This window comes from Muntiacus reevesi, chromosome 2, assembly GCF_963930625.1.
Source record: "Muntiacus reevesi chromosome 2, mMunRee1.1, whole genome shotgun sequence".
NCBI classification, from domain to species: Eukaryota; Metazoa; Chordata; class Mammalia; order Artiodactyla; family Cervidae; genus Muntiacus; species Muntiacus reevesi.
Window position 1 is genome coordinate 203,363,137 of NC_089250.1, and position 24,081 is coordinate 203,387,217.

At 51.1% G+C, this 24,081-nt stretch overlaps 1 protein-coding gene across 2 annotated transcripts in view; it reads right to left on the reverse strand.

Moving 5' to 3' along the window:
* GTF3C1 (general transcription factor IIIC subunit 1) overlaps positions 1-24,081 on the reverse strand; it is a 77,675-nt gene that overhangs the window by 33,986 nt on the left and 19,608 nt on the right. For both annotated transcript variants that reach the window (XM_065924544.1, XM_065924543.1), the window contains exons 7-12: positions 9,892-10,044; positions 8,179-8,294; positions 7,048-7,363; positions 6,293-6,501; positions 3,204-3,340; positions 1,952-2,105 (exon numbers count right to left, since the gene is read on the reverse strand). In XM_065924544.1, the coding sequence (XP_065780616.1) occupies positions 1,952-2,105; positions 3,204-3,340; positions 6,293-6,501; positions 7,048-7,363; positions 8,179-8,294; positions 9,892-10,044 (1,085 nt within the window). The remainder of the gene's footprint in view (positions 1-1,951; positions 2,106-3,203; positions 3,341-6,292; positions 6,502-7,047; positions 7,364-8,178; positions 8,295-9,891; positions 10,045-24,081) is intronic.

Consider the following 24,081-nt stretch of genomic DNA (forward strand, 5'->3'; position numbering starts at 1 on the left):
GAAGGTGGTGATCATTTCTTGAGCCCTAACTAGGCTGACAGATGGACATGACTTGGTGGGGCTGAGCAGAGTAGGGGTGTGATAGCCATACAGGAGATGGCAGGCCTGGTGACCTGAACCCGGGAGGGTCGGCTTCCTCTGATAGAAGATAGCAAGGTAAGGTCTGCTAACAGCAAACTGGCCAGCAGGCTTCCTGCCCAAGATGGCCTGAGCGAGGGTGGGTCACAGGGAACCAGTGGCCACACCTGGGCAGGGACCCCAAAAAGCCACACTTGGCTCCATCCTGTCTGTCCCTCACTTGGGAAAAGGGGACCCCCGCGCTGCCCTGCCAGCTCTTTTTTGTGGTTTTGTGAGGTTCAGGTGAGATTGAAAGAAGTTAAGCAATACCTCAGAGAATCTGAAAGCCTGGGGCCAACACACAGCACTCCTGGTTCCCCACTCTTCACAGCCAAATGGCCCAGCCAACCTCCCAAAGGCCCCCGATGGCACAGGAGATGCAGGAGCAATGGCAAAAGGTGGGCGCCGGGCACAGCGACCCCAGCCAGCGAGGCTCCAGCAAAGCGGAGGGCCGCCTGCCAGCAGCCCACGCTCTGGGTGCCAAAGTGCTACCGAGAAACTCAAGCTTATGCTTGAGGCAGATGTACAATACGGTGGCCCTTTCCAGCTGGCAAACGGGCTACTACGGTGGTACCCTGAGGCACGAGGCCCCCAGTCCTGGGCACAGATCATCAGCGTTTATCTGGGACACGCACTCCCCATCCCCAGCTCCTTGCCCATTCCCTTGGGTACCATCTGGTGGACATGGAGCCAAATGGGTGCATGGGACACGGTGGATACCTACAGATCTCTATAAACACAGAGGCTCTCGACTCCTAGACAGGGTAGATATCCCTGCCTCCAGCAACTGCCCTGGGAAGGCTGCACATTCGAAAGACCTGCTCCAGGAAGATCAACAGAAACTAGAGGTGGTGCTGCTGACTGGCTGGGCAACTGTCCCCTAGTGAGAGAGGTCACAGCCCAGGACTTCCAGCCATGCTCATGGGGATGAGAGGCAGGATGGCTGGGGACGGGCATGGGGCAAAGTCAGGAGGGCTCAGAGCAGGTACGAAAACTGATGCAGGCTGCCAACCCAGAAGGGAAGAGACAGTTTCCTAAGCCACTTTTTGGGATTGCTCTGTTTCTCAAATTTTGAAGGTCTCAAAAAATAAGATAATGTAAAAGAGACCCTAAATGACCTTGCCAGCTTAGTCAGAAAAGAAAACATCAAAGCGGAGCTTTCTTAAGGCAAGAGATTTAAAACGTCGTCAGAAGAAAGGTCAGGGAATTGCAAATGCCCGTCCCTGGAGCACCATTCCCTCTGGTCTCCATGCCTAGCCGGGCGTCTCAAATGACTCTGACCCTGAAAAATTTATGCCTTCAAATATGTGCAAAGCTGCTGAGCTGCAGCTGCTACGAGTAGGGCTCCAAACTTTAAATCTTACAGAAATAGATAGATTGAGACAGAAGAGATCTATTGTCCTCACTGGACGCCCCGGTGGGGCATGCTCACTGACTCACTGCTGTCGTTTCCTCTGGGATGTGTGTTTTGCAGATTTCTGTGGATAACGTGCTTGCTGCTTAGCCTGAATTTTCCACCTTCTAAGTGTTGCTTAATTTCTCCCAGTGCTACTCAGCTGAACTTGGATATGCCTCACTTTCTCCTCCCCTTCGAGGCCAGCTGTGGGGCTGGGCCCCTGCCATGGGCTCACGCAGCCTGCACCAGGCAAGTTATTCCCCTTTTCTGTTTCCAGCTTCCACAGGAAGTTGGGATAAATCCTCTGCTGCCCCAGTGAGGAGGCATAATGGGAAACTCCAAGTCATCGGCAACAAAGGAACAACCCAGGCACCAACAAGGAAAGGATATGAGAAGCTGGGAAGAAAACGCCCAGCTTGCGTGGTGGCTGTGCGATACCTTCTTCTTGATGCCATCCTGAATGACTGTCGTCCGATACAGCCTCAGCAGACCTTCCTCGGACAGGTTCTGCACCAGGCGGATGATGGATTTCTTACAGCACTTGGTGGACACGCCTTCTTGCTTCTCCTGATCCATGATCATCTTTTGAATTCTGTGACACCACAAAAGAAGCCATTTAATAGTTACAGTCTCAACATGGAAGGCCAGTCTCAACCCCGGCAACTGACGCCTGCCTGATGGGATCCAGCCTAAAGTGGGGGAGAATTACAGCATGTTTTGCTGCTGCAAGGATGACTTCTTAAGATGGCAAAGATCATCTCTCTCTGAGATAAATGGGTTAGCTAAGGACAGGCCACCATTCACAGCAGCTTCATGTTCTGAAACTTCCATCAGGAACTGAAGAGATTATATGATTCATGACAACGATGGCACTAAGTCTCCATGTTAATTCAACACCCAGCCAAGGAATGGCCCAGTTTATCACCATCGACACCCTCAGCTCTGAAGCTCTTTGATTCTTCTCCTCCTACATCTCTCGAGCTTACAGAGCCACTATGGCGATGTTTCTAGATCACCAGTCACAGAACGGCAGGGTCAGACAGGGCCTCAGGAACAACCAGCTCCATGCCTCTGTGCCCAGGAGAGGAGACACAGCCGGCAGTATCTGCAGGTGGTCCTCCCATCCCCCAGTGAAGGAACTCCCATCCTTGACTCAAGGGTAAGAATCCTTCCAATCAAGAGGCTTTGATCTTGACTGCTCAGAAGCCCAAGTATGCCACCCAAGATGTGGTGGTAACAGGGGGCTAGAAAGACCAAATCAGACAGCAGAGCCTCCACTGAACCAGGGCACAGAAGTTCCACGTGTCCCTTTTCCTTTTGTGTTCATACAACATTCTGTCTGAACAAAAGGCTTCGTGGAGGCTGATGCTATTACCTGCCTAAGTTTCTGCTCACGCTGTCCTGAGCATAAATGTCTAAGGAAGGAGCTGAGCAAACACACTTGCCTGTGACCTGTTTTCTGCTCCACCATGCTTCTCTGTCAAGTGTATGGGTAGATATTCCTTAGCGTCTACACTTTTCAAATCACACAAGAAGACTCTAAATCCTTTCTAACCACAAAGGGCTCCTCTGAGAATCTATACAGCAGAAGAGAGATGCAAATGCCTCTAGGTCCTTTCTGTGGATGGCAATGACTCCCGTGGGCTTTATTAATTATCAATGTAAGACAGACAGACAGACTACTCCTTACGTGAATAAGCTCTCGATTAAGCGGAGGTTGGTGACGGCCTCTATGATCAGATTCCTGCGCTTCAGCAGTCGGTAGGTCTCATGGGGCTTGTCTTGGCCTGGGCCGTGCTTCCCTGCCTTCTGGGAACCGCCGCTCTCCTAGAACAGAGACCGAAAGAGAATTAAAAACAACGGACTCAGCAAGGCTTGGGGGCCAGACACTACGCCTGCTGGTATGCTTGCCCTCTTTACGGAATTCTACACCACGTTTCAAGAAAGAAAGTCAAGAGGATCACTGCTCCCACAGGATCCCACTACCCCACTATCTCAATAATTTGAAACAGCACAGACATGCCAGAACTTTATGAAGGTCAGCTGGTTTCAGAACAGAAATCAGACACATCTACTCCAGCCCTTCCTGGAGAAGGGGACCGCCTTCACTCAGTGTTGACTTGCTTCTTCCCAGTGGAAGGAAGGAAATGGACAGACTGAACGCGCACTCCCTACGGTCACTCTGTGGGGCTTTCTTCATTCAAGCCTTATTATTAAAGTTCCCATTTTACGAAAGAGGAATCCAGGGCTTCTGGAGGTGAAATGACCGGACAGGGCTCAAGGGCATGAATGAGCACCAGGATGGGCTTCTGCATCCGCGTCGAGGAAGCCATGGGCAGCCTCTCCAGGGACAAAAACTAGACAGAGAGGCAGCCTCTGAGTGAATCAGGATGAGCAAGAGTAAACGATGCAGAGAGAACAGACGGGAGCCCTCCCCACCCTGCTGCCACGCCCACACCTCTCTTCCTGCCTTCTTTCTGGCTTCAGGAGCTCAGACCCTGACCTCAGACATCTGCCCTCAGATCACTTACCCTAAAGCCCAAATCTGTGCCCTGCAGCGAAGGGAAATCCCAACCCCAACACATTCCTGGAAGATCCCTCAGCACAACTCAGGGCCTGTTCTGCTGGACGCCCTTCTCACTTGGAGCAGCACTTCCAGGGGAAAGAGAACTCGATGAGAACACGCTCGGCCAGGGGTCCCATCACCTCCCCGCTGCCACTGACGCTCCGGGGGGGTGGGCCTCATTGATTTCCTCAAGCAGGTGGGGCCCGAAGGGAGAGCAAGTCATAGATCCAAGAAGGGGCCCAAGAGTGGCAGAATGACTTGGCTCTCTCCTCTGTTTCAGAGCAGACATTCTGGAGGAAAACCACATTAAGAAAACCTGCCTGCTTTCCATGAGGTTGCCGGGGAGCAAAATGAACACACGCTTTACCAAGGGACCTCCAGACAGGCAGTTCCTGCCCCTCTTCTCAGCAAGTAGACAAAAAAGAAGCAAGAGGACCCTGGGGACAGACTTCTAACAGGAAAACGCTGAGCTGAGCAGGGCCTGCAGGGCCTGGAGAGAGCGTGCTGCTAGGGGCACGGAGACCGGACAAGGAGGTGCAAAGAGGGCGGGCTGAGGACGGCAGGGAAGACCCTCGGGAACCTGGTGGGCCCCACCTGCTGACATGCAGGCGCTTCAGGTGCCGACGAGACCAATCACAACTTGAAAAAGAGTCACGGCATCTGATGACAGGATATGGCTAGAAGGTTCTAGAAAATTCCATCGAAATCCCTCACTCTCTTACACCCCACCACACCCCTCCTTGTTGTAGGGACAGGACCCAAGCTCAGGCTTCCAGGCCAGAGACAGAGAGAGAAGCAGGGCAGGGTGGGAGCGCCAAACCCACGGGTTCTAATCTCCATTCTGTCATTAGCTGAGCAGGCAAGTCCCTCCATCCCCGGGGGCTTTGCTCGCCTCCTCCGGGACCAGACCTGGCTTTCGTCGTCAGGGCTGCTGTGAAGCCGGAACCAAACACTGGCAACAACACCAAGGCTGTGATGGTCCCAAGTCTGTCCTGTGCCGGACGACTGAGGCGCCGCCGGCCGTTAGCCGAGGCACTTCCAGGGAACCGAGGACAGTACTGGGGGCAGTGAACCGCACAGTGACAGAGGTGTTCCCGCGCCAGCTGCCTTTCCATCCCTCTAATTACACAGAGATAAAGTGCTGGTTTGATTCTTTAATGCCGTGGATGCAATAGGATATGACCAGAAAGAACTAAAAAAGTTTTGTTTTTGTCAGACCTATTTTATGATCACTTTCTTTCTATGACAAGTGATACTGGCTTTTCATCTAGAGCCAGGGTTTTTCAGCCCCAGCAGTGCTGACACTCTGGGACGGGTAACTCCACTGTGGGCTGTCCCGCACAGTCTAGGACATTTCACAGCCTCCCTGGCCTCTGCCCACAAGACGCCAGGAGCAGCCTCTCCCTATGGTGACAACTGACAAGTCTCTGTGTACGTGCTCGGTCATTTCTGACGCTTTGCGTTCCCATGGACTGCAGCCCATCGGGTTTCTCAGTCCATGGGATTTCCCAGGCAAGAATACTGCAGTGGGTTCCCACTTCCTTCTCCAGGGGATCTTCCCGGTCCAGGCATTGAACCTGTGTCTCTTGCATCTCCTGCATTAAGACACTGCCAAATATTCCCTGGGGGGCAAAATAGGCCCAGAGTGAAAACCAATGATTTAAAGTAGCCATACCGGGACTTCCTCCATAGTCCGGAAGTTGAGAATCTGCCTCGCCATGGAGGGGACTCGGGTTCAATCCCTGGTTGGGGGACCAAGATCCCGTGTGCCGTGGAGTAACTAAGCCAGTGCGCTGTAACTCCTGAGGTCACTCTGGAGCCCGCGTACCACAGCCAAAGATCCCATAGGACACAACTAAGACCCGGTGGAGCCAAGTAAATAAATATTAAAGGGGAAAAAAAAAAGCAGCCATACACCTTTTCCCTCCAAAATAAACTTAAATAAAAAGAGTATGCTGTGACAAATGTCAAAGTTCTGCACTTAACAGGTGATATCTGGCCAAGGCAGGCTGCGTGACGGTGGTAGGTAAATAAGCACAGCACTCCTTCCCGCGGAGCCCTGCTCCCTGCCCACCCCCCAGGCCTGAGCATGTGGCCCTTCTACTATTACTGATTTTGTTGTTGTTGTGATCCGTAAGCACAGAAAAGAGAAGACAGACGCCCGCCTGCCACAGGCTCCTTCCTGGAGGAAACGGCCTCCCCGTGGGACTCACCTTGGAGTTTTCCAGCCTGACCTCTTCGATCACGGCGATGTCGCCACTGTGACTGTCCACACCGTGGGGGCCCAAGGACATGCCGAGCTCTGAGGAGCCGCTGGTGTCCAGGCTGTCCCCGCCGAAGGTGCCCCGAGAGGCTCGCTCCTCGGCGGCTCCCGAGGACGACTGCTTCTTCAACGGGTGCAGGTTGATGACCTTCCAGCCCCCTGAGGCGGAGGACAGGCGTAGGTGGGATGACCATGGCCACAACAGGGGGAAAGTGAGAGGGGCCGCTCCTGCTCAGCTGCGAGGCCAGAGCTGCCCAGGTCAAAGCGGCCTACGTGGTCAGTTTAAGATGAGGGTGGTGGGCCAGCAAGCTACCCCTCCCACTGTAACCCCCCAACCCCCGATTTGCAAATCTGTCATCAGCCCCAGCATCCACATGTCTCAGAAACGTCTTCCATAATTTAACTAAAATCCTGAGGGATTACATAGATTGTTGGAGGAAATGGATAGAGGAAGTTTAGGGAATTCCATCCCTTTAATAGTTAAAATATAACAGAACAAGGGCAAACGGGAAGAGACTTGACAGCAGGCTGGAGACAGACCACACGAGGCTCTCCTAAGCGTAAGATTAAGTGATGCATGTGACACCGACAGGTCCCTTGTTGGCACAGCACCCAGGCCACCCTCGGGTGTCCGCTGGACTGAACAGCCCCAGAGCCAGACTGAGAACGTGCACCCCTGCCCACCCCCGCCCCGAGCACCCCTACCCTTGCTCGGGGTGGAGTGGTGAGGCTGGGTCCTGAGACCGCCGTTCGAGAAGGACCTCGCGTCCCGCGGAGCTCTCCTGCCTTTTCTCTTTCTGCTGCCGCCGCCGCCCTCCTCATCACTGTCCAGCTCAGAGAGGAAAGCGTCCTCCCCCTCGGGCAGCAGCGACTCCTCCTGCACCGAGGCCAGGCTCACGGTGGTCAACAGCTCGTTGCGCGCCTTTTCCCTCTCGTATTGCCGGCTCAGGTCACTCTCCTCCGCAAACACGCAGGAGATGTACTTGGTGGTCCGCTGCCGCCCTTCGTCCTCCATGAAGCCCTGGGCGGGGGACACAATGTGTCTAAGACACCACAAACTCGGCCCATGGGAAACAGTAGGCAGATTTCGACAGTTTCTAACTGCTGTCAAGACGCAGAGTCAGAGCCTGGGGGTCTCCAGCTCTGCTGAGCCACTGCCATGGGACTTGGGAGTGAAGCTGACCTACTCCCTTTTGTCTTCTAGAACAGAGCGAAGGGGCTTTCTGGCCGTAATGGCAGAAAGGGTGACGCCTTCCATGTGCCAACCACACGCCAAGGACAGGGTTAAGCACTCTGCAATCATTAGTTCAACTGTTAACACTGCCGTCCAGCAAATGGCCAAAAGCTGGCAACAAGGGAGTGAGACATAAAGGGCTGAGACAGGTGTGGTCCCGAAAGGGGATCCCAGACCCAGTTAGCCAACTCGGTGCCCCCAGGACCCAGGCCAGGGACACAAACGAGGGAGGGTGGGGCGGGGACTGAGGTCTGGGGGCACCTGCTTTATCTCAAGGGGCACTCGGAGGCGCCAGCCTCAGCTGACTCTCCACAGGGGAATGGGGGGGAGGGTGTCTGCTCCCCAGACTGCAGCATCTCCCGCTGACTTTTCAATGCTGATGACTCAGTCAATTTTTAAAAGCTGAAAACCAACAAAATCCACGGCGGGGAGAGGGGGCCACGCCGGTGGGCTGCATTTGGCCCCCTCCCCCGGCAGCCATTAGCTTCCTTGGTGGAGACCTGGGCTCCTGACCGTCTGAGACAGCCCTTTAGAACCACGCCGCGTGCACACACACAGGCACCCAGAGACAATATACCACGCGGGATGACTCACGCTGTTACCTTGACAACTTTGAATCTCTGAAGGAGACGGCACAGCATTCTGGCTTCCAGCTTTCCCACGTTCATAGCCACTCGGATTTCAGCCTGGGAAATGCCTTTCGTGCCTCGGCGCTCGACTGCGGGAAACAATACACTTGACCCCCAGCCTCCCACGGAGCCCCTCTGCACAAGCTGGGTCAGCTCCCACCCACCTTTCCTAGGCATGGACATTTTAATGCAGGGAAACCGACACACAGAATAAGACACCCCGCCTCCCCTCTCCCTCCGCTCCCAAGACTCGGAACATTCCGACTCATGGCTCATTTCTAAGCGCTCACTATCTGACTCCTCCATGTCAAAGCTGTAAATGTCAAGTGACCGAGGCCTGATCCACCGAGTCCCAGGGACGCTGGTTTTCTCTTGCAGCGGGAAGTGAGTGCTTTCACATGAATGAACTTTCTCAGCTAAATTAACCTGAGGCTTTTTTTGTAAAAAAGCATGGAAGTAATTTTAATGAAGAACTTCTTCATTTTCCTGTCTTTCTCGGTAGACTCAGAGGCACCATGGACACAGATTACTGTATTACCCTGTAACAGCTGCCGGCCAGCAGGGGCTAGGGAAGAAAATAACCCCATTTGGCCCTGTAATAAATGACCAGTGGACAACTGCGCAATTATTTGCTCTGTCTGGTATGTCAGCCCCTGCCCTGCTACATGCTGGGCTATTACTGGATGTGCCTCTAAAGAGCTGTTTCAAATACACTCAGAGATTGGGAGGCACCTGGTGAGGTGGGGGCAGGGGTGGGCGGGAGTCCCTCCAGTAAAACACAGCAACTACAGAGCGGACTTCGGGGCAAAATTCTGTGACTGTTCAGAAAGAATTTCCCTTTCAATTCCTGATGGGTCACACACTCAAAGCTGCTAGGCAAAACCAATCTGAATGAAGGCAGTTTTGCTATATTTATTGTCCATGCATAAAAATTTAAATAGCAGAACACAAACAGTTGACTAGCATGCTCTCCTATGTTGAACCAGAAACTTGCTACAACTAGGGATGAAAGGGTTAGGACAGTTTTACCCCCAAACTGTGTCTGAGAGGTTTGCAGAAGCCCTCCCTATAGGGTGTGCCGATTCGCCTCGTTGCTTCATACCTGCTGATGGAACCAAACCTCCTGCAGCCCCTCACCTGCTACTCTAGACACGCTCCCCTACAGGGGACCTGCGGCCACAGCATCTATGGCCCTGGGTCACGGCTGCCTTACATAGATGTTAGGGAAGTTAGGGGAAGGAGGGGCAGGATGGAGACGTGGTTGTTCCCCCACCCTTCGTCACTATAATCCCCAGCCTGCAATGAATGACCCCAGGCCAATTTTAAAAGCTGGAAAGTGACTCTTAAATCTTTGAATAAAAATAGCAATAGCTAATAGTTTCTGTGGTCCCTATGTACATCAGATGTTTTAATCCTACTCATTCAGTCGTCCTATGTGCCAGGGGGGACAATGGCCCCATTTCACAGATGAAGGGACTGAGGCTCAGAGACCTTGTTAAAGTCTATAGCCGGCAGACAAGGGGCAGAGCAAGGGTTCAGACTCAAATCTGACCCCAAAGTCGAGGGAAACAACTTTGCTCCCTGATGGAAGACATTCTCCACAGCAGGGCCCTCATTTGACGTGAGACCAAAACACGTCTTGACCCAAAGCTCGGGACCCAAAGCAGGTGTGGGAACGGGACCTACTGAGTTCATAAGTCTGCGTGAGCATGTCCCGCTCGAACACGATGTCCACGGGAGGCACGCCCTTGGAGATGACGTCCTCGTCATCGTCGTCGTCGTCCACCTTCCGCTTGAACTCCTTCAGCAGTCTGAGGCAGCGCACCATGACGTCGGTCCCTGGGGACACGGACACACGGTTCCATCGTGACAAACTGGCGAGGCTTCAGCAGAGCCAGAGCCCCCGAGGCAAGGCCACACGTGGCGTCAAGGTCCGAACATGGAAAAGTGCCCACCTGGGAGCACGAGACCTGAAAACTGACTCCACAAAGTTGCTTTTTTAAAAAAATACACAACTAGAAAACAAAGACATGCAAATGAAAGGAGTAATGAGATGCCGTTACGGCCTACTAAATAAACAACAGCCTCAGCTTCAGACAAGCTCCAATGACTACAGGAAATGTGCCTGTGTTTTCGCATCGGTCCACCCCACCACCTAGCACCCCACTCTGGAACACTGTCTGGAACGAAGCAGGCATGCATGCACGGTATCACTGCAAGGATGAAACACGTCTCCCTTTAAAGCCAATAACCACGCCACCACGGCTTCCCTGGTGGCTGGGCAGTAAAGAATTCGCCTGCCAATGCAAGAGACGAGGGCTTGATCCCTGGGTCAGGAAGAGCCCCTGGAAAAGGAAATGACAACCCACTCCAGTATTCTTGCCTGGGAAATCCCACGGACAGAGAAGCCTGGCAGTCTACAGTCCAAGAGGTCACAAGGAGTCGGGCACAACTGAGAGACTAAACGACAAGCCACTCCGCAGACACCTGCCAGTCCCTGAGGCTGGTCTAAGCCCTCCTGTGGGCCACCCCTCATCATGGCCTTCGGAGATGGGCTACCATTCCCATTTCATACTTGAGAACATGAGGAGCTAAGGGACTGGCCCAAATCCCCACCCCCAGCAAGTGAGGAAATGGGATGTATCGGGCGGTTCAGCCTCGGAGCCCAGGCCCTAAACCTTTGACCACATATGGCCCTTAATTCAAAGATATCCGCGGGACCGGGAGCCAGAGCCGCCTGCTGAGAGGGGGCTCGATGCAGCGCCTAGGGCAGGCAGATGGACATGTTCTCAGGCAAGAGTCCAGCGTTATTTCTTCCACACTTTTATAACTTCCTTAAGGGCTTAATTAGCCAAGAAAAGATACACAGAACAGCCCTCGAAGTAAGCAGACGTGGAAGAGGAGAAACGCTGCAAGTACACTCGTGGTCTCTGAGGCTCCGAAAGACAACACTCTCCACCGTCAGCCTTCTGCTCCTCACGCCAAGGCGGTAACTGGGCTCACGGGCATCCGCCACCAGAGCCTTCTCCTGCCCACATAGCTGTCTCCTCTGCTGACAGCCAGGAAGGAAGGATGCTCAGAGGGAAGGTGGGGATGAACACGCTCCTGGGTCGGGCACACGTGGTTCAACCTCAGCTCTGCAACTTTGGGCAGATGATCTGCTGTAGCTCTCTGTTCCCCACTTAGTAAAATGAAGTGACCATGCTCTCTGCCTCACACATTGGCGTTAGCCTGACCTGAGATAATGTCTGTACGTTAGCATGGAGCTGGCACGGAGCCATCACTTAACATTAATGCCCAGCTCTTGCCGTGGGTCAGGCATTATGTGCTGAGTGTTACATAAACTAACCCATTTCCCGATGTTCTAGAGTTTTTCACGACTCAGAGAATCTTGATTTTGATTATTAAAATCGCTTCAGCTCCTGCTTGCCATTTTTTAGGGATACTGTTCTAGATAGAGCACAAGTCAGCTAACAGCAAAGCCACAGGGACCAGAGTGAGACCAGTCAGCACATCTATGCTGATGAATGTGGCCTCTGCCACGGAGATTTCCTGCAACCACCCTGGAGGCACGAGCCTGTTGATGATAACCCCTGACCCCTGGGTGCAGGGCGTTCTTTCCAGGAACAAAAGGCGAGAGAAAGAGAATCGGCCAGCTCACTGCACACGCTTTCAAATACACAAAGTTCTAGGCATTTCAGACATGCTAAAACTTCCGTGGTATGGACGAAAGTCAGCACTTGCACACAGGTCTGTCAATGACTCAGGATGTGCACCAACTTAGCAGGAAAAGAGCCTTAATTTACACATTCTGAAGACCCAGAAAGGAAGAAGATTCACAGAATCTTTACTGAGCACCCCGGATGATCCGGGCACTGCGCTAGGTCTTTTCCAGGACTATTTTACTTAATCATCTCCTGGCTTCTGCAAGTTACCATCACCGTCCAAAGGAAAAAAGGAAACTGAAGCTCAGAGGGCTCGAGGGATCTCAGGGGCCTTGGACCCAGCAAGTGGCCTTCCTCACACACCTGGCCACCTGGTAGGGTGCAAATTTCCCATTTCTATCAGAAAGCACTGCTCCTTGGAAAGAAAAACCCAGAGTGGCTGTGGTGTGGAACCAGTAACTATGAGTATCACATTCTCATCTGGCCCCTTAGCAGAGCGGTATCCTTGACTGTGATCAACTCCGTAAGAAACAAAAGCAACAGAGGAGCCCAGGACAGACTTCCTCTTACAGGGTCACAAAGTGACACCCTCCTGGTAAGTCAGGCGGATGTTATGTAAATTCAGAGTGCTACCCCCGTCTCCCCACCAACAGCCTGGCCTGAATGGAGCTGGGCTGGTCAGTGATGGGGAGTCATTCAGATAGCCTGGGACACTGAAATCACAGCAAGCCCGTGGGACATCCTAAGGAGAAGGGCGTGCCCTGGGGACCTGCAGAGGGAAAATACTAGTTGCTCGGTTGTGTCTGACTCTCTGTGACCCCAGGGACTGCAGCCCACCAGGCTCCTCTGTCCATGGAATTCTCCAGGCAAGAATATCGGAGTGGGTTGCCATTCCCTTCTCCAGGGGATCCTCCCAACCCAGGGATCGAACTCAGGCCTCCTGCATTGCAGGCAGATGCTTTACCGTCTGAGCCGCCAGGGAAGTCCGGCAGAGAAGCCTGACCAGGGATGGAAGGACAGCACTGGGGCAGCACCCAGGACGGAGCGGGGCTGCAGCCCACACCCCAGGGCGATGGAACGGGTGAGAAGCATGCGCTCTGGAGTCAGTGTGTTGGGTCAGAACCTGCCTCTGGCACTTACAGGCTGGATCAGCACAGAGCCCTGGGCCTCAGGCTGCTCAGCTATGAAATGGGGACAAGAAGGGTACCTTCCTCACAGAATGCTCCGTGAGTAGTGCCTGCAACTGTCACTCATCACAACCTCTGAAAAGCACAGCTTGGGGGCTCAAGTGTCAGATCTAGTCACCCGGGGGGTGGGGGAATGTCAGGAAGCTGCTTGGGGTCTTTCAATTTGATTTCACAATATTTATTCTGTGATGGGCCAACAACACATAAAGAGGGATGGGACACGGCTCCTGCCCCTGCAAAGGGCATGTCTGAGAGACCCAGAGGCCAGGGGGTTGTGGCTTCTCGCAGGCCTGGGTGTGTACTCCAGCTCTACTGTGGACCAGCAGTGAACCTCGTCTACAAGATGGGATAATTCTACAGCGTGTCTACACTACCCTGGGGTGAAGACTAAGGGGGAGAATGAGCCTAAGTGCTCAGGGCATGCTCTCTGGCTGGATGACTACAGAGGAACTGGCTATGATGCGCTCAGGGCTCGGCTTCCAGAACACACAGAACCGGCAGATGAGAAAAGACACAGGACCGGGGCTACACAGAGGGGGAGAGAGAGGAGGGGGCATGTGGGTGGGATAGTAAAGGACACAGAAGAATGATCTTTGCAGAACAGGACAGGTTTTCCAAGCAGGAAGAGGGGCACCAGCAAAGGCATGGAGGTGGGAGAGGACCATCTGTTTGGGAAGGGGCTGAGGTGGGGGGAGGCGGGAATGAGGGGGAGAATGACGAGATTCCAAAGGTTGCTAAGCCAAGCAGAGATTTATGTTTCACTCTGTGGGAAGATCCCCTGGAGGAGGGCACGGCTACCCTCTCCAGTATTCTTGCCTGGAGAATTCCATGCACAGAGGAGCCTGGTGGGCTACAGTCCATGGGGTCGCAAAGAGTCAGACCAGACTGAGCACCTAACACTTTCGCTTTTTCACACCACAGGCATCCAGGTTACCCTGGATGTGGAGGGCGGCCTGGAGGGAAGGCCTGAGGGGTGAATCTCCTGCCCTGGGAGCTTCACCTGCGGCTCGGTCCTTCCCTTGCCCCTCCCACTGCCTGTCTGTGGGGCCCAGCCTCTCAGGGAGGGGGAGGCAGGCAGAGGGACCTGATGGCTAAGGTCTCAAGAGCCACACTCTCTGTGGTCACTGCCCACCCCACCCCCTTCCCGGCTCCAGCACTTCCCAGCTCTATGACCCCAGGCAGGCAATCTGTGCTTCAGCTTCTTATCAGTGAAATGAGGAGAATGAGCAGCCCTGAGAAGATGGGGCGATAAAAGGAAGAACTGTCAGTCGAAGAACGGACACTTGGCTCTGAGCCCAGCATATTTTCTCCATGGGTCTTCCACCCCACCCCACCCCACGAAATGGCTAACAAAGTACAGACTCTCCTCCAGCCCTTTCCTCCCTCTTTTTTACGTCCTAAGACAACTCATCAGAGTCGAAGGTTGCTGTGGGGTCCTGATGACAGCACACAGGGCGCTCACACCGGCTTGGGAACCTGCGGAAATGGCCTTGGCCCAGAGGTTCAGACATCACTCAATGCCTGGTGCGAGGACCACCTACCTCCTCAACCTCTGGATGGATGGCTTGGTTCCCAAAGCTCTTTGAGCGTGACTGACAGACGGAAAGGCCTGGGTGAAAACTGCAGTGCTGAGCAGGAAGGCCACAGTGGGCCTTTGTTGAGGGCTCCGAACCGGGCACAGTTCAAGAATGAAACCTCACTACGTGGTGAAGCCACTCGGTCACTTCTTAGCCCCCTTGTACCCCTCCGTGGCCAGGCTGCTCACCTGTAGGCCAGCCCCCGTGCTCACAAGCCCCAGCACTTGCCTCGAGGCTCTCCCAAGCACGGGGAACCTTCCCGTCTCATCCCCCAAACCTCAAAGCCATCAGTGGGCTACACCATAGAAAGTTCTGGAAGGACTGCATCGACCTCCTCGGCAAGTCTACTGTTGTCTGCCCCTGTCTGATTCTCTGGGATCTTGCCCCAGCCCCCCACCTGCCACCAGCCTGCTCCTTCCACTGCATGGCCCAGGCAGGCCCATCTTTCTGCTCATGGGGGTCAGTGGAGAGGCCAGCAGGTTTGAGCCCCTGTTCCCTCCTGGGGGGACAGAGGAGACGGAGGAAAGGACTGGTTCCCCCTATGGGGGCCCCTCAGGAGGACCACCTCCACCCCTGGGTGAAGGCACCCAAGGCCCAGAATATAAGTCACAGGATTCTACACCTGTGCTGCCTTTAATAGTTTCTTTTTTTTTTCCATATTAGAGGGTCTGTTTCTTTTGTCTTATTTATTAATGATGGTAATTACTCTTCACAGTTTAGCTAATGTCCTTTAATCAATCTTGTCACTTTTAACTTAAAGAAATCACTATTTTTAACTAAACTGTTTTTCCCTCTAGTAAATTCATTGTCTAGGCTTTAAATTTTCCTGACAATCTTCTATTCTTTTCATGTTTATGCTCGCCCTTTATCCTCTCTGTTTCTGATCTCCATTCTTTTTAATTCCAGTTTTCTGGTTTCAAAGCTCTTTAAAACCTTTACATTTATTTTATTGCATTTTAATCCTTCCTGGTACGGCTCATTTCTCTTTTTTTCTTAGCTTGTATACTTTAATTCTACTGTAACTTTTAAAATGTCCTCTTTTGCCATTTTAATGACCATAATTTAGTTTGCTATACCTTATCAAGTGTTTGTTGGATTCGGCTTTTATTTTTTATTGTAATTTTAACAGCTTTCTTGAGACATAATTCACATGCCACACAATACACCCGTTCAAATGATGCAAGTCAAATTTTTTTTGGCAAGGGGCGCCTTCTAAAATTTATTTGCTTTTAATTGGAGGATGACTGCTTTACAATGTCCTGCTGGTTTCTGCTGTACATCAACACGAATCAGTCCCTGGTGTACACACGTCTCCTCCCTCCTGAACCTTCCTCCCACTTCCCACTCCATCCCATCCTTCTGGGTCGTCACAGAGCACCAGGTTGAGCTCCCTGCGTTATGCAGCAACTTCCCACTAGCTGTCTGTTTTACATATACATGCATGCATGCTAAGTCGATTCAGTCGTGTCCGACTCTGTGCGACCCTATGGACAGCAGCCCACCAGGCTCCTCTGTCCACAGAATTCTTTAGGCAAGAATACTGGAGTGGGTTGCCATTTCCTTCTCCAATTTTACACATGGTAATATATATATTCCAAAGCTACTCTCTCAATTCGTCCCACCTTCTCCTGCCCCAGCTACGCCCAAAGGTCTGTTCTCTGTGTCTCTATTCAGGTCCAGCAAATAGGTTCAAGTCAATTTCTTTTAGTGTATTTCACAGGTATATGCACCCATCACAAGTCAATTCTAGAACATTTTCATCTAATCCTTTAGCTATCAACCCTCTGCACCCCCACTGCAGCCTTCAGCTCTCATTATCTACTTCTAGATTCCCTATTCTGGATTTTCCCCTAAAAGGAATCACACAGTAATGGCCTTTTGTGATTGGCTTCTTCCTCTACTGAATGGTCTTGGCACTCTGGCTGAAAGTCAGTTGACCATAGAAGTGTGGGTTTATTTTTTTGGCTGCGCTGCATGACATGCAGGATCTTAGATCCCCCATCAGGGATCGAACCTGTGCTCCCTGAAGTGGAAGCATGGAGTATCAACCACTGGACGGCCATGGAATTCCCCATGTGGGTTTATTTCTCACTCTCAGTTCTATCCCATTGATCTCTAGGTCTACCTTTGTGTCAGTAAGTACCATGCTGTCTGGATTACTGCTGCTCTGTAGTAAGTCTTGAAATCGGAATGTGTGAGATCTCCTATTGGATTCTTCTTTTACAGGATTGTTTTAGCTTTCTAGGTACCCTTCGATTCCATATGAATTTTAGAATTAGCTTACCAGTTTCTAGGTGACACTTCCCAGGTGGGGAGGGTGGTAAAGAACCCGTCTGCCTATGCAGGAGAAGCAGGTTTGATCCCTGGGTCCCAAAGAACCCCTGGAGGAGGGCATGGCAACCCACTCCAGTATTCTTGCCTGGAGAATCCCATGGGCAGAGGAGCCTGGCAAGTTACAGTCCATGAGGTTGCAAAGAGTTGGACACGACTGAGCATTCACACACACATCAATTTCTACAAAGACGTCAGCTGGGATTCTGATAGGAACTGTGTAGAATCTGAAGATCAACTTGGGAAATAGGGGCATCTTAACAAGGTTGGAGAAGGCAATGGCACCCCACTCCAGTACTCTTGCCTGGAAAATCCCACGGACGGAGGAACCTAGTAGGTTGCAGTCCATGGGGTCGCTAAGAGTCTGACATGACTGAGCGACTTCCCTTTCACTTTTCACTTTCATGCAATGGAGAAGGAAATGGCAACCCACTCCAGTGTTCTTGCCTGGAGAATCCCAGGGACGGCGGAGCCTGGTGGGCTGCCGTCTATGGGGTCGCACAGAGTCAGATATGACTGAAGCGACTTAGCAGCAGCAGCAACAAGGTTAAGTCTTCTGACATAGGACTAGGGGATATTTTCCCATTTACTTATATCTTAGATTTCTGTCAACCATCTTTCATAGTTGTCAAGTATATATTTTGTATTTGTTTAATTACTCCTGTCTTATTCTTTTTGATGCTATTGCAAACAGAATTGTTTTCTTAATTTCACTTTTGGATTGTTCATTACAAGGGTATAGAAATAGAGCTGATTTTTGCTGATTATTATTATTATTAGAGCTGGTTATCGATCTTGTTCTGCGATCATGCTGAACTTGTTTCTCTATTTTTGAAGAGTTGTTGGGTGACAGCTTAGGGAAGAGCCCACATCATAAATAGGGAGGTAAAGATGCTAAAACACGTCTTCACAGTTGGACTCACCTTGCCACTGAACCTGGAAACCCGCTAAATGCCTGCCTCAGTCAATCAGCCCCAGGGAACCCAACTTCTGTTAACTGCTTCCAACTGTGACCCTTTTCCGAGGATTACAAAGTTAACTTCTATTTCTCCTCCCTTCTGTTCTCAGCACAATTTAATAAACACAGAATGACTGCTAAACACTTGGAGAGAATAATCCAAATTTGCAAAACAGATCAGTTCAGGGTGAATGTTTCCATTACCAAGGTTTTCTTGCTTTTGCAAAACAGGTCACAGCGGCTTTCTGTAATGCATTTGAAATATGCCGAAATCCGAACTCTTTGTTTATGGGCTTTTAGAAACAACTCGTATATATCCAGGCACACCTGTAAATTTACATGAAGCAATACATCATCTTTATTTATTATTTAAGTCTTGCTTACTCCATAACAGCTGGGAGGAAAGGTTTTATGTTAATTTTGCAAACTGGGAGGACATACTTCAAGGCAGGAAAATATACTAAAACTGTGCAGTTATCCCTTATCTCTTGCATTAGGAATGTCACTGAAGGGACGCCTAATTAAATTAAATTCCCTAAACATTTACTTAGTACCTGCTCTGCTTCCCTGGTGGCTCAGATGGTAAAGAATCTGACTGCAATGCAGGAGATTCGAGTTCGATCCCTAAGTGGGGAAGATCCCCTGGAGAGGAAAACGATTACCCACTCCAGTATTCTTGTCTGGAGAATTTTATGGACAGAGGAGTCTGGCAGGTTAGCGTCCATGGGGTTGCAAAGAGTCAGCCAGAACTACAGGACTAACACTTTCACTTTCTATCCTGTTCCCAACAGACAATGCACAGGCGTTGGCTTCTCTGGTGGCCCAGACAGTAAAGAATCTGCCTGCAATGTGGGAGACCTGGGTTCGATCCCTGAGTTGAGAAGATCCCCTGGAGGAGGGCATGGCAACCCACTCCAGTATTCGTGCCTGGAGAATCCCCATGGATGGAACAGCCTGGCGGGCAAAGAGTCAAGACACGACTGAGCGACAGCACAGCAGGGGCATCAAGGACAGAAATTATGTGAGGGGTGGGGCCACCACCCTCAAGGAGCTCCTGACTTAGCTGGGAAAAAACTCACACAGATAAATAACGTGGCAGGGGAAGGGAGGGGAGTCTGCGAACTCGCACAGCTGAGAGGTGGTAACCAGATACCAAGCTGGGCCCTGTGGGGCGCCTGGACTCAAAGCCTTTCTGTGTCCCCTATTTCTCTGATTACAGGAAACATCCTTCTTTCAGCCTCCAAGACATTCCTTGAGTTCCAAAGGGCTTATCCAAGCAGGGGATGAAACAAAGACTAGGGAGAAACAAAGAGTTAAGAGCAGCCTTGGGGCGAGGTTCTGTTTCCTCACCAGCAGACACACACAGCAATGTCTTCAAAGCCCCTCCAGGTGGGAGTGGTTACCAGGATGGCACGCTGCCCACAGCGTGGAGACCCTGACCTGCGGGACCTGAGGTGCTGATGATGACTCCTACTGTGCTCAGGCATGTCCAACTCTGCAACCTCATGGACTGTCACCCGCCCATGGAAGTTTCCAGGCGAGAATACAGGAGGGGTTTGCCCTTTCCTTCTCCAGGGGATCTTCCTGACCCAGTGACTGAACCTGAAGCTCTTGTGTCTCCTGCGTTGGCAGGCGGATTCTTTACCATGTGCCACTTACATCACCATCAGTCCATCAGAAGAATGCAAGCCCTTCACTGCCCTGATCCATATCAGCAACCCCGGACCACAAGCCTTGCCCACAAGACCTCTCCCTGTTCCCCAGGGAAGGGGGTACAGTTTTTGAGGAGCCAGCCTACTATGTTCCTTCTTTGCCTGGCAAAGAAATAAAGCCACTCTTTCGTTCTCCTCCATAACTCTGTTTCCCCAGATTTCTGTTCAGCATCAGTGTACAGAGAGCCCAGGTATTGGCATCACATTTTAGGATGAGATGAGCCTCCTGAATGGTCAGAATGGGCTCATTGAGTGTGTGCATGACAATCTAAAAATGCTGTCCTCTCATCAGTTTAGGTATTTGCCCTCCTAACCTTACCACTGCCATCCTTAGCACCCAGTCGGTGCTGTGAGTCGTGCTCACCCTCCTTCCTGGCTTTGGGCCTCGGGGAATGAGGGTCACTCATCTTGTGATGTGAACACACCTTGAAGCTTCAGGCAGATGACATACCCGAGTGAAGCCGCTGTGGGTTACACAGCAGGAGACAGGGTGCCCTTGGTAAATGGGGAAGGTAAGTCCTCTCGAGGGGGTGGCACCTCTCTGCCTCGCTAACTGCTACTAAAGAAATGAAGTTCAGTGTTGCCTGGTTTTATTTTTAGAGAGAAGCGGAAAGTCTGACTTTGTAGGTCAAATTTCTGATTTTTAAATGCCAACAACTACAGTTAAACTCCACGAGGCCAACAAAACACACTGTCAGAGGTGGCCTAAAGGCCCTGCTCTGGGCATACTGTCTCCTTTAAGTCCCAGGACACTCTGGAAAGAAGCTGTAGTACTATTCCAGATAATCCTGATGAGGAAACTGAGGCAGAGAGCGGTCAAAACTCGAAGGAAATTCCAGTAGGAAGTGACAGGACAAGAATTCCAACCCAGGCTGTCGTACATCAAAGTCCATTCAGGAATCTGCTAGTTTCAAAGGGGCAAGTCTGAATTTCTAGGTGAGACCTAGCTAGAGGGGGCAGGTGCAACTTCTAGGAGAATGACAAAGCCATCCACGTGACATAAACTGATTAGAATCAACTGGGTGCAAGGTTGTCTTCCACTAGGCCTTCTGCCTCAGTATAACATATCAGCACGCTAATGACACGCCCAGAGGGGCCATGACCACAAAGGTCAAAAAGGGGGCCGTGGCTCAAATCCTGGAAATCCCCACTTCTTCCCCCAAATAGCAGGAATACTCCTCCCATTCATTAGCCTATGTAACTACTCGCCCCTATAAAAACTGACAAACCCATACCCTGGTTTTTCTCTTGCCTTCCAAGATGGCCCACACTCTGTCTATGGAGTGATTCCTCCCTGAATAAACCTTTTTTCACTTTATTATGGCTCACTCTTGAATCCTTTCTCATGGTGAAGCCAAGAACTCATATTGGTGACTGTCCCAGGGACTTGGACGTGATCTGGGATATAAGCATCCTGTCACACCACATTCTCTTTCCTGTAACACAGGGACCTCAACCATGGAGAGACCCAGCTAAATAAATAATAAATAAATAAATGTGTGTGTGTGCGTGTGTGTGTGTTCACATATATATTTAAAGCTTTTTTTCCCTTAGATTCATCTGCTTATATTTAACGCCTTTCTTTGAATGTGTGTGTCAGTCGCTCAGTTGTGTCTGACTCTTTGTGACCTCATGGACTGTAGCCCACCAGGTTCCTCTGTCCATGGAATTCTCCAGGCAAGAATACCACAGTGGATTGCCATGCACACTCCAGGGGATCTTCCCAACCCAGGGATCGAACCCAGGTCTCCTGCACTGCAGGCAGATTCTTTACCATTTGAGCCACCAAAGTGACTTTCTTTCCATAGGTCAGGAAATTAAAATGCTTATTAGAGCCATAGGTCACGCTATTTTCAGCATTCAGATAATCCTATTTCCAAGTCAAATGCTAGGTGGAAAAACCTAGCACACCTCTCAGTTCCCGGAGCCTTTTCTTTTCTTGCCTGCTCAGGAGCCAGTGGGACGTCCTACTTTCCTGTCTACCAAAGACTGATGCTCCCCACTCCTTCCCTTGAGGAATTCCAGTCATTCAACCAGTCATACATCTACTCAGCACCAAAGACACTTAAAAGATGAAGTCTGCTCAAGGCGGGGCTTCCCTATCTCCAGGGGCTCCTGGTTTTTATACACCTGTTCTGTGGGCATATCTGTGTGTTACCATCTCCTTCACAAGACTTTCAGACACAAGGAAGTGAGACAGGGTGGGCAGTGATTCCAGTAACTGAACGAGGAAGTGAAGGAAGAGACATGGCTCCCTCGGACTGGCAGTTCAGTAACTCAGAAGGCACACCACCCCCCTCCGGCAGGCACAGAGCTCCGGTCTGTCCCCACTCAGCACACATTCTCCAGAGCTGCTAGCAGTCTCCTTAGGTTACGTGCTAGGCTCTAAGTTTTTAAAACTATACATCTTTTAGTTTTACCTGGTGTTTGTATCTGTTTTCCCCATTTGCTTAGTTTTCTCTGTACAGATCACTAATACTCAGAATCACTGCCGCCACATAACTGTCCCTGCACACGTCCACAGGCACCAGCCACCCAATGCTCTGTATGGACTCCTGCTCTCCTGGTGTCACTCACAAGGATTTCCCTTCATCATCTCCCCAGGGCTCCCCTTGTCCCCGCTCTTTCTGGACCCCATGCTTTCCTGGCTCCTGGCTTGGTCTGTCATTTGATGGCATACATCCTCCTGTGGCTTCCTAAAAGGGAACTTGGATGATGAGAGATGAATTGTTTCCAATCCTCTTGTATGAAAATGTTTTCACACCTCGTTGATGATAAAGGTGAATAAAGATGTCCAAAGTGAAAGTCCATCCCTTTCAGAAAGTTGATGTGCGGCTCCAAGGTCTCCAGCTTCTGTTACTACTGGGGCAGTCAGATATCTCCTCTCTGGAGGCTCTCTGGCCCCAGACTTCTGAAGACTCAGTCTGTCAGATCTTGGTGTGGGTTTCTTCATGTTCAACATGCTAGACGTCTGTGGGGTCTTTTGATCTAGAACTTGACTCCTTCAGATCTGGGAAAAATTCCATGTCTGTCATTTCCTGTCTGTCATCTCCTCCTTTCTACTCTCCTGAACACACTCTTTTCCTCCACCCCCAACTCAAGCCCCAACTGTGTGGAGTTTGGATCTTTTAGGCTCAGCTTCGTATTTTCAACTGAACTCTCCTGTTTCTATTCCTTTTGAGTTTCTATTCTTCCTGGGGAGATTTTCTCAACTTTCTCTCACTATCTTTCCTTCCACTAACTCTTTCATTGCAATGTGCTGTGCTTAGTCACTCAGTCATGTCCAACTCTCTGCAACACCACTGACTGTAGCCCATCATGCTCCTCTCTTCATGGGGATTTCCCAGGCAAGAATACTGGAGTGGCAAGAATCCCCGCCCTCCTCCAGGGGATCTCCCTGACCCAGGGATCAAACCCAAGTCTCCTGTACTGCCGTAGTCATATTTATTTCTAAGAACTCGTTTTTATTTTCTACATGTCCCTCCTTTATTCATAGCCTCTCGCTCTGGTTTCTTGGATGCAGTATCTTCTCTTCTCCCTTCGTTTTCCTCTGCTCCTCACTTTGCTTCTATTTCCTAGGTTAATTTGTGTCTCTTACATTCATGTTAAGAGTTCTCAGCTGCTTGATGAAACATTAAAATGCTGCACTAAAATATATTAAAAGATCTGTGTTTTGCAGGCTGGGGAGGAGGAAAGGGGAGAGAATGCCAGTGTGTGGACTTCCATGAAGGGTGAACAGGCACAAGCTGGCTACTGTACTAGGAAACCCCTAAATTTCAAGATCCAAAAAACTTTTCTCTTGGACTGGTCAGTTTCTACAGAAAAGAATCCTCCAGCTTCTGGCCTCGGAGACTGTGTAAGCCTGGCTGCCAGTGTTCTAGGAGCCACGGGGGAATGCAGTGAGAACTCCTACCTCACGTGTATGGAGATTACACATCGCCTGTTATCAGCTCTGTATCCTGTCCCGGCTGTGTCTCATGTCTGAGAGTCTCGAAAGCCTCCAGTGCATCTTCTCTCTCTTTTAAAACACTTATTTACCTATTTACCATAGCTGCACTGGGTCTTCAGTGCCTCCTGTGGGCATTCTCTAGCTGCAGTGAGCAGGGGTTCCTCTTTGCAGAGGCGCAGAGGCACTAGGGTCCAGGGGCTTCACGGCTGTGGCATATGGGCTTCACTGTGCCTCAGCATGTGGGGTCTTCCCAACGTGTCACCTGGGTTGGCAGGTGGAAGCTTAACCACTGGACCACCAGGAAGTCCCTGGTGCATCCTCTCTGGAGGTATGGCCAAGGAATGAGGATTCACTGGAGGTGCTAATGAGGAAAGACTGCTAAGCCACAAAGCCCAGACTTTTGTCTTCGTGGGAACCGGCTTGCTACCTGTTACACCAAGTTGGGGAGGGACCTGGGGGGTGCAAAGGCTCTTCATACAGACTTAGCCCCATCCAAA